Source organism: Hydra vulgaris, chromosome 04, assembly GCF_038396675.1.
Source record: "Hydra vulgaris chromosome 04, alternate assembly HydraT2T_AEP".
Classification (NCBI taxonomy): Eukaryota; Metazoa; Cnidaria; class Hydrozoa; order Anthoathecata; family Hydridae; genus Hydra; species Hydra vulgaris.
Genome location: NC_088923.1, coordinates 37,875,354 through 37,893,128, shown reverse-complemented (window position 1 = coordinate 37,893,128; position 17,775 = coordinate 37,875,354). Strand labels below are relative to the sequence as shown.

Genomic DNA, 17,775 nt, shown 5'->3' with positions numbered 1-17,775 from the left:
GATTATTTCACTTATATTGATTTATATCTCAAATCAAAAAAGAGTTGATTATTATCACATAATCAAAACAACAATATATATATATATATATATATATATATATATATATATATATATATATATATATATATATATATATATATATATATATATATATATATATATATATACATACATACATACATATATATATATATATATATATATATATATATATATATATATATATATATATATATATATATATATATATATATATATATATATATATATATATATATATATAGATCTATAGTTTGTTGTCTTTGGGAAGTGCGGAAGGAAAAAAGTGATTCTTACGCCAACACATACGTCACTTTTAATTACTTTTGACTTTCGTCCAACATTTGCGTGTTGGACGAAAGTAAAAACCATTAATTTAATTACAAATAAATTGTTTTTTAAAAAAACCACAAAAACGCAAATTTAATTGACCAGAATGTTTTAAAAACATTCTGAATGTTTTTAACAATATAAACAATGTTTTTTTTTTTTTTTTTTTAATAAAATGTTTTTATTTTTAATTTTTTTAATAAAATGTTTTTATTTTTATTTTTTTTTAATGTAAATCAATGGCGGAGTGTTGCTACATCGAATAGCCTGACTCGCAAGGGAGTGCTCCTACATCGACTGACAAATAGCCTGACTCGCAAGGGAGTGCTGCTACATCTACTATCTTTTAGCCTGACCCGCAAGGGAGTGTTGCAACGGCATCTGACGTCAAGTGTACGTGATCCGATATTTGCTAATTGTCAGAATCAAAGTTAGAAAGTAAAAGTTTTTTCCTATGCCTTCAAGCAGAAACCAATTCACTTTTTATTAAGTAGAAAACCACTATCAAAATTCATAATAAAATATTTTTCACTGGTACAGGTTACACTTTTTTGTGGATGGATTATAAGATTGGCTTTTATTGATATTTTAATTATGTTCCACTTAATTATAGGCATGTTACCTGCGTCTTTGTGTTTCCAGATTTCCTTGGAAAGTTCTGTATCATTTCTATACCTTGTTGCATTAAATGATTTAAGGTGGTTTGCAAATCTGAGCTTGAATGCGTTTTCACTGAAACCGATGTAAGATTTTTCCGTAAGACTGGGATTAGGTGATGCTAAAGTGGCTTTATATACAACGTTTTTTGATAGACATTTGTTACTTAACGGGCATGCAGTTTTCTTAATGCAGTTGCAATTTATATCATTAGATTTGAATGATTTATATATAGTTAAAAAAATATAGTTAAAAAATTTATATATAGATATAGTGAAAAATTTATATATAGATATAGTTAAAAAAATACAGTTAAAAAAATATAGTTGAAAAATTTATATATAGATTTGAATGATATTGGAGATATTAACACACCACATTGTCCACAACAGAATAAAGATATGCGTGCGTTTAAATGTGATTTATTCAAATTAATTAAAAACATACAGTTTAGGAAGGTTTAATGCGCCTTCCAAAATAAATAAAAAAAAAACAATTCTTATATTTGAAAATCAACGTATACTTACACTTACGCAGATAAAACATCAAATTTGTACAAATTATCAAAAGACGAATACATTAAGTTGTTAATGAACGCTACTACATCTAAAACCAACCCTATTATAAAAAATCACATTAATAAAGAAGAAAAAACTTTTCTAAAGAATCATGACGCTTTTAAAAAAATCAATATACACAGTTCTTTTAATTGTTTTATTACATTGAAAGACCATAAACCTAATTTTTTAAATAATCCTATTATTTTTCTAACTAACCCAGCTAAGAATGAAGTTGGTAGAATAAATAAGTATGTTTTATCAGATATTATCATTAACCTAAAAAATATTTTGCAATTAAATCAGTGGAATAGTACACAAAATGTAATAAATTGGTTCAAAAACATCAATGACAAACATTTTTATAAATTCCTTATTTTTGACATCGTTGACTTTTACCCTTCAATTAATGAAAAGCTACTTATCGACTCGATAAACTTTACAGAACAATACATTTCCATTGATGCTGATCATAAATCTTTAATACTCCACGCGTAAGTCTTTATTATTTACCAATGATCAAGTTTGGATTAAAAAATCGAGTGGTTTGTTTGATGTTACCATGGGTGCATTTAATGGAGCGGAAGTGTGCGAGTTAGTTGGAATTTTTCTTCTCTTCCGGATTTTGCAATTTTATAAAAAATCTGATTTTGGATTATATAGAGACGATGGCCTAGCCGTGTTTAAAAACGCAAGCGGCCCAAAAATGGAAAAAATTAAGAAGCATTTTACTCAAATATTTAAACAATACAACCTCTGTATTTCCATTCAATCTAATATGAAAGTTGTTAACTACCTTGATGTTACATTTGATCTTAATAACTGCACTTTTCAACCTTACCATAAACCTGATAGTACGCTAAATTATATCCATGCTAATCCCAACCATCCACCAAGCATTTTAAAACAATTACCAACCTCAATTGAACATAGATTATCTTCTAATTCTTCAAGCGAAAAAATTTTCCAAAAGTCTGCTCCTATTTATAAAGACGCATTAGAAAAGTCTGGATTTCACACTAATCTCCAATATCATTCAAATCTAAATCCTTCTAATACTAATAAACGAAAAAGAAATATAATATGGTTTAATCCTCCTTTCAGTAAAAATGTGGTAACAAAAATTGGACACCTTTTCTTAAACTTAATTGACTTGCATTTTCCATAACATCATAAGCTCCACATAATTTTCAACAGAAACACAATAAAAGTTAGTTACAGCTGCATGCCAAATATTCGATCTATTATTAATTCACACAACCAACAAATTTTGCACAACAAACTCACCCCTAATGATATAAATTGCAAATGCATTAAGAAAACTGCATGCCCGTTAAATAACAAATGACTATCAAAAAATGTATATAAAGCCACTTTAGCATCACCTAATCCCAATCTTAAGGAAAAATCTTACATCAGTATCAGTGAAAACGCATTCATATATATATATATATATATATATATATATATATATATATATATATATATATATATATATATATATATATATATATATACAGTTGCGAAAAATAAAATAGCACCACTAAGCATATTTTCTTTTTGTTAAGAAAACACCATGCAAGATAAAAATTTTTTATAGCTTTGCTGTTTAAAATATTAGCTAACATGTTTATTTTGAAAAACAAATCATTTTGGGAAAAAAACTGCTTGGTGTTGCTTGATTTTAATCAAAAATACCAATTCTGACCGAAAAACAAAAAAGCATCACACACTCTTTTGTTGTAAAAGTGTTGGTTTTTTTTTGCTATTTTATTCGTTTTATGTTTTAAAGGGATTAAAAGCCTGCAGCCCTAGAAAAGCTCCACTTCTAAGCGCCAGACATGTTGTAAAGCGTATTGCGTTTGCTAAAAAACACTCAAATTGGCCACTCGAAAAATGGAGGAATGTTTTATGGACAGACGAAAGTAAGGTTTATGAAGGCTCTTGGGCGTATGTCAGAAGACTGCCCAATGCAGAATACAATCCAAAATATACCATCAAAACTATTAAACATGGAGGTTGTAGTCTAATAATATGGGTATGCTTTTCTTATTACGGAGTAGGGCCCATTCATCACATTACTACTATTATGGACCAACACGTTTATGTTGATATTTTGGGTAAAGTGATGTTGCCGTATGCAGACTATGAAATGCCGTTGTCCTGGGTGTTCCAACAGGACAATGACCCAAAGCACACTAGTAAGAAGGCGAAGAATTGGTTTGAGGAGCATAAAGTGAACGTTATGGAGTGGCCAGCACAGTCGCCGGATCTTAACCCAATCGAGTATTTGTGAGCTGACGTAAAGGAGGTGGTTGCTGCTTCCAAACCCACCACGAAGGAGTCACTTTGGAACATAGTTAAGGAAACATGGCGCAAAATTCCGCTAAAGCGATGTCAGGACTTGGTTAACTCAATGCCAAGACGTTGTGTAGCCGTCGTTGCCAATAAAAGTCACACTACAAAATTTTTTTTAATTATTAGTTTGCCAGCCCAAACCAAAACCTTAAGTCAATGCATTGACACTCCTTTCATGTTCTACCTATTTAAGTCAGTTGATGTGTGTACAATTTGCTATGCTGATCCCTTAAAAAAATCAGTTGAAATGAAAATGAAAAAGCAATGACATTATATATATATATTAGTGATGTACCGATAACACTTTTTTGGCCGATGCCGATACCGATGTCGATGGATAGGAAAAGGCCGATACCGATACCGATGAATTAACTAATTATTAAAGTTTTGAAGATATAAAGCCATAGAGCTTTAAATTGGGTAAATTTTTTCATGTAATCCATACTGGTAAACAAATACTTGCACCCAAATAAATAAATTTGCCTGTAAACAAAGTCAAAATAAACAATTTTTCTAAAAATTCTAAGCGATGCATAAAGTTCAGATTATTTATTATTTAATAATTATCAAAATGCAGGATAAAAGTATTAAAATGCCATCGGTAATGCATATCGGTAAATTAATAAAAAAAGGCCGATGCCGATACCGATTCCGATTGTACAAAAAGTGGCCGATTAAGCCGATGCCGATGCCGATTACTCGGTACATCACTAATATATATATATATATATATATATATATATATATATATATATATATATATATATATATATATATATATATATATATATATATATATATATATATATATATATATATATGTTATACAGCCCTCGCTCTGGCCCACACTCCCCAAAAACAATTTATGGCAGCAATTGATGGCTCAAGCAAAGTAAATTTTCTAGCAAAAGTATAATTATCATTGCAATTATTGCATTATTGGGTCAGTTAAAAAAGGTAAATTTTTAGAACTCTATGGTAGCTCTCAGAGAGACTGATTTCATCAACATCTGTAAAATATCAGAGTACTAACAGTGCAATGTTGGAAATGGATAGTGTCCCTCTTCGTACTTTTGGTGTGCATTGTCGAGGCCACATTTGACGCCCTGTTCTGACTTAGGGTTTATTAATAGTAATGAGGTAATTACTTGGGCTATTAAATTGTGTACTGAGTACTATCTGTGCTTTAAGTCAAGTTCTTTAACAAATTTTAAAATGACTAAAGTACCAAAAACTAATATAAAAAAACTCCAAAAACTATCGTCATCACCAAGTTCTCTAAATCCATCATTCACTAATATTCGTGGTCTTCGAAGTAACTTTTCTACTGTTGAATCTCTTGCAAAGTTCACCAGACCTACTTGCTCTTGTGAGACTAATTTAAGTTCAGCTGCCTCATCTTGTGATCTTAGTGTTGATGGTTATCTCCTTTAATTCGTAAAGGCTCCAATAGTCACATGCTTGGCCTGGGCATTTACATTTGTAAGAATTCACCCATTTAATGGGAAACTAGGTTTGAATCCACAGACTATTCTTTTTTTGTCTTTGTTTAGCACCACTTCACTCTATTGCCTTTACCTTTGTTCTATACCTGCTGACCCTGATGATGACTGAAAAGGTAGCCCATATAATGAATGAAGAAGAGTAGATGGTAAATACAGCAGCATTATTTGTTTCTTTATGCTATGAACCCTGGTTTTCAAAAGCCTATATGACAAACAAGTCAACTTTGCTGAAGACGATGTTAGTGAGAAGGTAAAGAAGATGTTGGAGATATTAATCAAGTGTGATATCCCCATGCAGTTTCATGTGTGGAAACCAAAGCTACCGGTTATTATGAGGTCAACAGAGCTTACTGATTTGGTAGGTTCCCAGAGCTGAATTATGCTCAAAGACTTCCTAAAGTTGATTGTATGTGTCGATGACTGCGCAGAAAGGAATATCAGACTGATCCAGAACTTTGTTGGAGGCTACAGATCAGATGACATGAAACAGAATTTCATGCTCATTGCCAGAGACAACAGAAAGAAACTAAAGAAGGACTTGACAAAAAAGCAACTCAAAAATGTTTAATTTTTTATACTGCAAATATATATTTTGAAGAGATATATATTTACAGAGATATATATTTACTTCGCCTATAACTGTATATATATATATATATATTTACTTCGCCTAAACTATATATATATATATATATATATATATAGTTTGTTGTCTTTGGGAAGAGCGGAAGGAAAAAAGTGATTCTTACGCCAACACATACGTCACTTTTAATTACTTTTGACTTTCGTCCAACATTTGCGTGTTGGACGAAAGTAAAAACCATTAATTTAATTACAAATAAATCGTTTTTTAAAAAAACCACAAAAACGCAAATTTAATTGACCAGAATGTTAAACAATAAAATGTTTTTATTTTTAATTTTTTTAATAAAATGTTTTATTTTTATTTTTTTTTACTGTAAATCATGCGCGGAGTGAGTATTAGAGTGTTTTAAAGAAACAAAGATTTTTTTAAACTTTTTTAAAAGTTTGGAATATTTTGATGTATTTGATAACATTTTAAACATTTTTATTAAAGGTACATGTTATAAATGCACTAGCTGTGTTAGATTATGTTAATTTATCTAAAAATGACATTAGAAAACACATTTGAATGAATTGAATGTTCAGTAAAATAATAATAAATCAATTTGCTTGATATGATACTTATAAAACACACACACAAATCACCTACTTGGCAGTAATAGTTGAAAATAATTGCATACATTTAAATATTTAATACATTTAAATAGCCTTTAACAAAGCTTGCTATAGCAATGAACATAAAATTGCTTAGGAAATAACAGAATAGAACAATTGTAGAAAATTTTGAAAACAAATTATCATAGTTGCTACTTATAGTTACAATAAAAAAAACTCAACAAAATATCAACAAAAAAAAAGTGTTTTTCAAAAGGGGCTTTCTAAAATTTTTATAATCTGCTTCACATATTTTACCATAAAATTGTTCATAACAACTTCCTAAATAAGACAAAATTTTTTTTTGAAAATTTCTGAAATTTCCCAAGTTAAAAATTTCTGGGAAAATGTCATCCCTACTTTTGCATCAAATCTTACTCAATTAATTTTACTGAATTAATAGACTTCACTGCTTTACAGAAATGTTCTTGGCAAATACCCTCGTATTTTTTGACGAAACACAAAAGTGTGGACAATTTTTTAAATTGAGTTTTCTTGGCACAAAATTTTTTCTCTTAATTCATATCACTTTAAAGTTTTTTATCATGAAGCTAAGTCATGCCAAATAAGCAAGGACTGGAATTTTGTTTGTCAAAGTGGTTTGGGATTTGGGTTTAACTGCTAGGAAAGACCTTTAATTGTAATAATTCTTTCTTTACCTTACCAAAAAAATCAAAAACTTTGTATTTATTAGCTCTTTTCCTATTTGACAATCCATAATTTCTTTCAAATAAGCAACAAATCTTATTCATCACTGATTAACTCCTAATCTTTTTTTTTAAAAGATATTGTATACTGTTGTATATTGTTGTATATGTATTGTATACTTGTATACTGTTTTATGTCTAAAAAAGACATAAAACAGTATACAAGTATAACTAAATAACTATTCTTAATAATTACAATAACTAATTAAAATTAGTTACATAAAAAAGACTTACAGATTCTTCGTTTGCCAATTTTAATTTCTGCTCCAAATCTTGTATTTTTTTGATCAGAACATCTTGTTTACCCTATTTCAAAGAATAATAATTCAAAATTTTTAAACAAATTAAACAATTATAACTCAAATTTCAATATTTTTTATACTTAGTTTGTTTTATTAATTAAATATTAATCCATTATATTTTTTATTCATGTTTACTTAAATGTGTATTCAAAATACCACCTTTTTCAGACAGGATCTTACGAATAATATAAAATTTATGAATAATATAAAAGAATTTAGGTAATAAATGTCCTACATATGTTGTAATGAAGAATCAGCAATACATTTATCACGGTTCAAAATAAAATACATACTTGAATCTATTTAATCTCCACAGTTTTTTGAGAAAAAAATAGAAATAATACAAAATAAATATATACTGTCGTACTAGTCACTTACAGATAAAGATCAAGTCGTATTTTAAAAATCTGGAAAACATTATGCAAAAAAATACAGAAGAATTTCGGAATTCATTTCCCTTATATGTCTTAATTTAGTTTTAAACTGATTTTTTTAAACTTTTCTTTATTTTTGGATGATTTTTTGGATATATATATATATATATATATATATATATATATATCCAAAAAAACAAAAATGTGTGTGTGTGTGTGTGTGTGTGTGTGTGTGTGTGTGTGTGTGTGTGTGTGTGTGTGTGTGTGTGTGTGTGTGTGTGTGTGTACTAACAGTAATTAAATATAACAGTATATTTAAATTTGCGGACTTTTTAAAAGAAAAATTCATGTAACTTTGAGAGAAAAAAACAATTTGACAGCTGATAGTTTAGGGTTAGTACAAATGGAGCATTACCCAATAGAACAACTTGTTTTGATTGTTGAATAATATTTTAAAGATAATGAAAGTTTACAAAATATGGTCTGAATAGTGATTTAACTTTGACTAATAGGAAAATTGGATTTCTTTTTAAGGGGTTATTTAAAGTCAAAGGTCTCTGCCATCAAACCAGCAACCACAACCTCAGCAGAAATGGCGGGCGATTGCCCGAGCCCGCCTTCATATGTGTAAGCCAGTTTACATGGGTTAAATAAAAACTGTGCTAAAATACAAATATTTTTTTAAAAACAGTAAATCAGTTTACATAAGCAAAATAAAGTCTGCTCAAAAATACGATTATTTTTTTTTCAAACAGCAAAATTTAATGTTTTTTAGGTGAGTCCTATTTTACTTACATTAACAAAAATAGTAAAAAACATCTATCGCAATTAAAATATCACTTTAATAAGTATTACGTAAATACAAAATAAAAAATAAGCTTGTATATTATATTTATAACAATTATTTATAATTTTTAAAAAACTTTTTCAAAATAAAATATACTTTTTAACACACAATATTTTTATAGTTGCATTTTTTATTTAGTATGTAAAATAAGACTTAATCAAAGTGAAAACAATAGAGATTTAAAACTTTAATTAAATCTTTTTTAATAACAGTAATAAAAGTTTGTTTAAATTTAAAAGCAAAAACAATTTTAAAAGTATTAAACTCATTCATTCAAGTTTTAATTTTCTTTTCTTATAATTACTTGCTCTTTTGCTTGGAGCAATTTCAGTACAACTTTTAAACTTTTTGAAATAGAAGTTTCACAATGAAGAGTGCAAAGGCACTTTTGAAATATAAAAATAAGAAGAAACCGGCAAAAAATAATACTTATAAAACAATAAATAGTTTCAACAAAAAGCAAATTAAATATGTTAAAATAGAGTTTAATAAATTAGTCAAATGCTACCATCTTTTTAACAATTTTTCTAGAAAATTTTAGATTGCTTGAATAAATAAATATCAGAAAAACAACCTTTGCTGATGATTTATGTATACTTAGATATATATACATACAAGCCTTTCCAGGAAACATGTGCAGTTTTTCATCTTGTATGTCCACGTATAAGTATTTTATTTTAGACAACTTGCTCATGGCTGTTTGCAAGTTTTATTATATGTGTTGCTGAAAAAAGTTTCAAAAACAAAGAAAGCAAAACTAACAAAATAGGAAAGTAAAATAAACTTAAATAGAAAAAGAAAAAAAAATAATATTAATTTAAATAATTTGTGTACTGTATAAAAAGTATTTTTTTTGTATGTTTCTGAATGATACACATCTCATCACATTCAGATTTCTTATACCATTCTTTTCCTGTACATTTTTTAAACCTAATATTTTAACCAAGACGCATTTTTTTTTTAATATTCGGCTCTGTGTGTGTAAAAAACAAAAAAATTAAGGAAGTTAAAAAAAAAAAAACCACAGACTCTCCATTTACAAAGTTTATGCCTTATCCCCAAATGAGCTAAATGTGCGTATACTATTAAAAAAATAAATATAATTATATAATACAAAAAGTTATACATAAAAGTATACACATTTAGTACATAGACGTCATAAAAGGACAATATTTACTTGTTACATTATACAAATATATTTTAGACTTCAAACTGTTGTTTTATTTTGCTTTGCGTTATCTAACTTTGTTGCTGAAAACAGAAACCACTCTAAAGAAACAAAGATAAAAACAGTACACAAACTATTAATTTCTTTTTGTTTTTTTCTATATAAATTTCTTTTTATTTTCTATTTTGTTAGTTTCGTTTTTTAGTTTTTGAAACTTAGTTTTATCTGCAATAATTAATATTATAAAACTGCCATGACAATGTTGTCTAAAATAAAACACTTGCCTGTGGTCATGTAAGACAAAAAATTGTACGAGTTTTCCAGGAAGGCTTGGCATAGATAAAATTTGTGTAAATTTATGTTATTGCTTATGTTCAAACGACAAGAGATAAATAAATAAATTTGATAAAGTGTTGTGATGTAAGAGAAAGATTATAAAAATGGAAAAAGGTACCGAAATGTAAACAGACATTTTTATTTTAAACTGTGAGAAAACTATAGAGAAACAAGAGAAAGGCAAGGCAACAAATGCCATTGCAAATTGGGTAGCTAAAAACTGCAGGCACATTAGTATTGTTGAAGATATTGGACTAAATGAAGAAAGTTATTAGGATCGCAATGAATGAGCCTCGTCCAAGATGCACCATCGCAAGAAAAATACATGAATTTTATGAAAAGGACTATAAAGGACTATGAAGAGGACTATAAAGGCAACGACATTGACAACGACAACGACTTGCACAAACTGTTGCCATCACCGGAGATTACTAGATATAGCTTGCTACCAATAATTACCTTGGAGTTACTGCTTATACATTGATGAACAATGAAAACTGCATTCACTTGCTCTGACAGTAATGAAGATACAAAAAAGACTTTTTGCTGAAATGTACGCAGAACATTTTATTCATGTTGCATAGCAGTGGGATATTTCAAATTAAGTCATTTTATTCATGTTGTATAGCAATGGGACATTCCAAATGAATTATCGCTGCTGCATAATGTCTGCCTTTTGAACCAGTCCCCTGTGTTGCACAGTCTCCAGCGTTCTGTCACAGTATCTATGACCAACAGCATGTTTGACAATGCCCTGGCCAAATGCAGTAATTTTAACACAGCCCGGCAAGTGCAAGGTATATTTACGTCATATATTTCTCACAGACTGGTTTGATTGCATGTGAGAGAGAATTGATTATGAAAACATTTTTTGTGTGTATAAATGAATGCAAAACATTTGAGTGAAATGGGTTTGATTTGTTGCAGTCATGTGATTGAACATCAGGATGGAGAAAAATGTTTCACCCTCAGTGGTTCTGTTTGCCTTTTGCTATCATCTCACGGGTGATGGAGAGCTCAGATGATGACCCTGCCTATGCGGTCAAAATACCAACATTGTATATTTAAAGAATGCAACTGCATTAAACCCAAGATTCAAAGACCTCAAGTATCCAGATCTTGAGAGAGGTGAGGTGTGGGTCTCAAGGAACAGAGGGTTATTGCAGATGAACCTGTGGAAGCAACAACATAAAAGCCAGTAAAGAGAAAATTTGCTCTTCTGATTGCATTATCAGAGTCTGATTCTGAACACAAGGAAGACTGGATTGAAAACAGTGTGTGTCAATACAGAGCATAACCCACCATCAGTGCAGAGGCCTGTCCATTACAGTGGTGGTTCATGCTCACACAGCAGGCTGGTCTCAATTGCATAGAAGTACTTGGCAAAGTACCTCCAACATCCGTAACTTTGCATAAGGTTGTTTTCTTGTGCTGGTCATATCGTACGAACGAAGAGGGTTTCTTTATCGTCTGAAAATGTGTTTGGCCTTGTTTGTCTTAGCAACTGGCTTGGTTCAGATGAGTAAGTAAATGTAAACTTGGAAGAATAGATAAAATTATTTAAAGTTTTGACAAACCAAATGTTATTACCCTTTGGTTCATACAGCAGAACTATGAAAGAATAAATTTACACAATACAGTACTTGAGATTTCATTATTAAACTTTTTTTAATTTCTGCAATTAATGGCAAAAAAACGTGTCCCAGCACTAATATAAATATATATGTATATATTAGGGGCTATTTTAGGAGAAAAATTTGGGCAGCGGTATCCCCCTCCCCCGTCCAGAAGAAATAAAGGGAAAAATAAGCATTCTTTTGTGAAAATTACAATATTTGCCAAAAAAAACGTAAAAAAAAAAAATGTATTTTGGGCGTCCAAATACAGTCGACGCTGTCGCTGTCGATAACATCTGTGCAAAAATTAAACTTATATTTTAAAAATTATCAAAACATAATAACATCTGTGGGTTCTACAGATGTAGTTACATCTTTAGAATTATCAAAGTGTAATAAAATCTTTGCAACTACATCTTTGGATTTTACATATGTAGTTACATCTTTTAAATTATAAAAGTGTAATAACATTTGTGCAACTACATTTGTGGGTTCTACAGATGTAGTTGCATCTTTTAACTTATGAAAGTGTTATTACATCTATGGTACTACATCTGTAGATTTTAAGATAAAGTCATTTTTAAGATGAATTAACTAATAATGCATTATTTTAACCAGATGTAGTTACATATAGGATTTTTTCAGATGTAATTACATCTGGAAATAAATATTAACTAATATTGCATTTTTTTAACCAGATGCTATTTTATATAGAAATTTTTTCAGATGTAAATACATCTGGGAAAAAAATTAACTAATAATGCGTTATTTTAACCAGATGTAGTTACACAAAGGATTTTTTTCAGATGCAATCACATTGGGAAAAAAATATTACCTAATAATGCATTATTTTAACGACATGTAGTTACACAGAATTTTTTTCAGATGTAACTACATCTGGAGAAAATTCTTCTAGATGTTATTGGACTTGGAGAAAAATTACCAGATGTAGTTACATCTTTCTAAAGATGCTGTTAGAGGTTGTTGAATTTTCAGATAATATTGGACAGTTATTAGAGTAAAAGAAAACTACAGATGATCTTGGATAAAAGTGTACAGATGATCTTGGACTACTCCACAGTTGTTGTTGGACAGATGTAGCAATCTTTTACCGAATCAATCATTCAAACAAAACAAACATAATTCAAAATATCAAAAGTGGCTTTAATATAAAATAAAATTTAACATGTATTTTTAGCTAATAATTTTTTTAATTGGGTAATTACTTTTCTTATTGTTTGTTGTGAGAAATTGTCTAAATAAATATCCTTGATAAATGCTAGATGATAAATAAAAAATTTTTTATTATGTTTAATTTATGACTTTTTTTTTTTTTTTTTACATGTCTATAACATCTTTTTTCCTTTTTCTTTTACTAAACATTTTTGATGGAAAAGTTAGGTTTATAAAAATAAAATTTTCTTTGTTTTTTCTTAAGTTATTACATTTGTAAATGTAATAACTTAAGATAAAACAAAGTAGTGTAAATATCAAATGTAAATGTCATGCAAACTTTGTTACATAATCGTCATTCAAACTTCCAAAGTGGTTTTTATAATGTTAATTACTTCTTTTATCATACTACTTAAATGATTTCTTTAGATTTGTTTAAATATTTAAAAATGATAAAAAATGGCTTACATTAAATGGCTTTAAAACAAGGCCTGATATATATATATATATATATATATATATATATATATATATATATATATATATATATATATATATATATATATATATATATATATATATATTTATATATATATATATGTATATATATATATATATATATATATATATGTATATATATATTTATATGTATATATATATATGTATATATATATATGTATATATATATTTATATATATGTGTGTGTGTATATATACATATATATATATATATATATATATATATATAAATATATATATATATATAATATATATATATATATATATATAATATATATATATATATTTATACATATATATATACTATATATATATATACTATATATATATATATATACTATATATATATTTATACATATATATATACTATATATATATATACTATATATATATATATATATATATATATATATATATATATATATATATATATATATATATATATATATATATATATATATATATTCACTGTTGTAAAAAATGACCAAAAACTACTTTGAGCTGACCCGAGAAAACCGCTTTGACAGGGTGAAACTACAATGTTTCCTGACTCCAAAAATGTAAAATTTGAAATCTAACTATTTCGTCCGAAAAAATAATTTTGATTTTTAGTTTTTAGTACTTTGCACAATAGGGCGAAATGACAGCTTTTCAAATTTTGCATTTTTACAGCATTCAAAAACTCTTCAAAATAAGCATTTATTACTCCAAAACATAACTGTCTAAAATTCACTTGAGTAATAGTTTATTCTGACACAACTGATATAGTTTTTCATTAACAAGATGGAAATAATAAACACTTTCTTAAATAATTCTTTTAGTTATTCTAAGCCAAAACACAAAAACAACCTCTTGATTCTAAACACATAAAGAGCAAATAGTACATAAAATAAATTCTTCTCAATATTTGATTCTTCACAAATGCTTGCTGTTGTAGTCCACAACACATGAAAGAAGCCTCTTTGCATACTCAGGATGATTGCGGTCTCTTTTGTATCTCTGCCAATGTGAGCTGAAATTATGATGCATTGATTCTGTTGCCTGCTCACTAAAGATCCCCAAGGGAGCCCTTTTGATCTCAATGAATTGCTTCACATGGAAGAAAACAGCATGAACTTTTGGAGTCACACTGATGTTCATGATTGCCAAATATGAGTCTCTAAAGCGATCAATTTTTTCAGAAAAGTCATCCTCCAGAACCATACCAAAACATGCTGTCACCACAGACTTAAACTTTCTAAGGGCATCAATGATTCCAAAGACTTGAAAAGCAGACTCAGTCTCGCAATTCTTTGAAGGAGGTCAAGATTGCTGAGAAGCTTGTGACAGGCATTCCCTGCAAACTGCCCACCATGGTATGGTTCTTGTTGAATGTGGAGAGCTGAGGGCCACTTGACAACATTGGGCAAAACTTCTGTCATGGCTTTGTACATGTGATTGACCACACCAAGGAGAAGATGGAGTTCCATTGGTGGTATGAACTCCAAGATGAGTTTGTTTTCAGAACCAGATAGCAAAGGCTCATGCACTACATTGCCAAAAGATCTTGCCTTTTTGATATCACCACCAGACTTAGCAAACTCTTGATAACAGGCAACAAGTGAGCCTAGTGTCCTCAAAGATCCTGATTGAGAAAGATGCTTTGATTCTGTGTTGCACCAAGAGCAAGGGTGAGTACTTGCATGGCTCTGAAGGCCACAAAGGATGTTGGCAAGTTTCATGTCGCATGAGACAACAAAGTTGACTTTGTCTAACTTGATTAAAGACAAGATCTGCCTCACATTTTCAAAGTTTTCTGGTAGTCCTTCTGATAAAGCCACAAGCATTTGACACTTTACAATACTGTCTTTGGCAGTCCTCTGAGTTAAAAGTTTTTTCCGTGGTGGTGACCTTGAATCACAGTGAGAATCCAACTCCATGATGCCAAGAGAAACTTTCAGAAATCCTCCACCTCCATCAATTCCCAACTTGACAATATGATTCTGGAAAACTCTTCGAGAAAGCAGGACTTCATTTAAAAGCTCGGCAAGATCCTTGCAATGCACAACCACAAAGTCAGTGGAGTTACTCTCTGATAAAACTTGGATGCTGGTTTGAGTAAAAAACTCAGACAACTGTTTGCCAATGGCTTCAAACTTAGCAAGAAAACTAGTCTCCACAATCTTGGTGTCACTGACTCTGTTGATGGTTGATGCCAATTTCTTCATGCCAAGGTTGGACAGTCCTGTGTTTAGCTGAACTTGTACAAGATCTTCAGTTTTGATGCTGGGTTCAGGAAAAAGAGCTCTTGCACTTGAGCTTCCTAAAAATGAAATTATATTAACACTTTTTGTAATTTTAAGTTTTAAAACTAAAGGTATTCCCTCTGAACCTGCCATCTTTATATGTATATATAAAAGTATCACCTGTTTTAACTCTAAGTGGTGGGCCGCCTTTAGGATGCGATATTTTGACAGTACCACCAGGTGTGGAAGGTTTAGTAGAGATGACTTGAGTAGCTATTTGCTCTGCAGCAAGTGGATCAGCTGTAGCTAGCTGCTTGAGATTCTCTCTAAAAGTGAATGGAGTGCACTGATGTGGCAGACCTCTTCCAACTAGACTCAAACAATCACCACATCTTTGAGGGGTACAATCTTCCACAGGTTTAGAATAGTCCACTGGGCTCTTCTAATTCAACTTCAAATGTCCAACTTGACAAATAAGACAGTTGCAACCTTGATCTCTTGTTGGTGGTCTAACTTTTATAGATGAGAAAGGAAACAAAGGTGGCAGGTTAACATCTTTTCCTTCATCTTTTCTCCGAAGAATTGTTTGACATGAGTTACAAATGCCTCTTGGCACTCTGGTATCAGTCAAATCAAGACTTGTATGGTAATGCTTGAGGATCTTTTCAACAAGGAACTGTGTCTACTCTTGAGAGCACTTCTTCAGACACAAGACACAGACAGATTTCCGACAATCTTCATGATTTTTTTGAAAAATTTGGCATTTTGAAATTTTTCTCTGATAAGTGAAACACTTTAAATAAACATGTTCACTGCCAATTCCCGGAATTTTTAGCTTGTTTACAATTTTGATGCAAAACTTAAAACAAACATGTTCACTGCCTATTTCCGGAATTTTCGGCTTGTTTACAATTTTGATGCAAAACTTAAAATAAACATGTTCACTGCCTATTCCCGGAATTTTTAGCTTATTTACAATTTTGATGCAACAAAATGTTTATAATATAGTTCAACCATGAAATTGTAGGTAAAATTTTATCTTCTGAGTTAAAATAAATACAAATTATACTTGCTATATAGACTGTTATGTTTTAGAGTAATAAATGCTAATTTTGGAGAGTTTTTGAATGCTGTAAAAATGCAAAATTTGAAAAGCTGTCATTTTGCCCTATTGTGCAAAGTACTAAAACTAAAAATCAAAATTATTTTCTTGGACGAAATAGTTAGATTTCAAATTTTACATTTTTGGAGTCAGGAAACATTGTAGTTTCACCCTGTCAAAGCGGTTTTCTCGGGTCAGCTCAAAGTAGTTTTTGGTCATTTTTTACAACAGTGTATTAGTGATGTGTCATCGGGTAATGCCGATTGTGGCTAATAATAGGTTTAATGTATTTATTTAAGGGTATTATAATAATATTAAGGATTTAAATTACATATTTAACATGTTCCTATTCATCAGAAGTAATTCAACCTACCAGCCTATCTTATTGGTAACCAGCAACCAATTAATCAGTTTGGCCATTGGCCGATTAATCGGTCGATGGCATCGGGTGATTAATCGGTATTGACTGATGCATCGGTATTGACTATTAAGCCAAACTAAACAGGTGCATAGACACACCTTATCTATGCAAGTTGCATACCTAATATTAAGATATTACCTTTATATACATACATTAAACTCTATAATTAGCCTTAATCGACCTTTGCTGATGGCACATCACTAATATATATATACATATATATATATATACACACATATATATATACATATATAATATATATATATATATATATATATATATATATATATATATATAT

At 29.4% G+C, this 17,775-nt stretch overlaps 1 protein-coding gene across 2 annotated transcripts in view; it reads right to left on the bottom strand.

Annotated features, from left to right (window-relative positions):
- Positions 1 to 17,775, bottom strand: part of LOC136079795 (uncharacterized) — a 30,458-nt gene that overhangs the window by 9,094 nt on the left and 3,589 nt on the right. For both annotated transcript variants that reach the window (XM_065796249.1, XM_065796248.1), the window contains one exon: positions 7,630 to 7,701. In XM_065796249.1, coding sequence (XP_065652321.1) covers positions 7,630 to 7,701 — 72 coding nt within the window. The remainder of the gene's footprint in view (positions 1 to 7,629; positions 7,702 to 17,775) is intronic.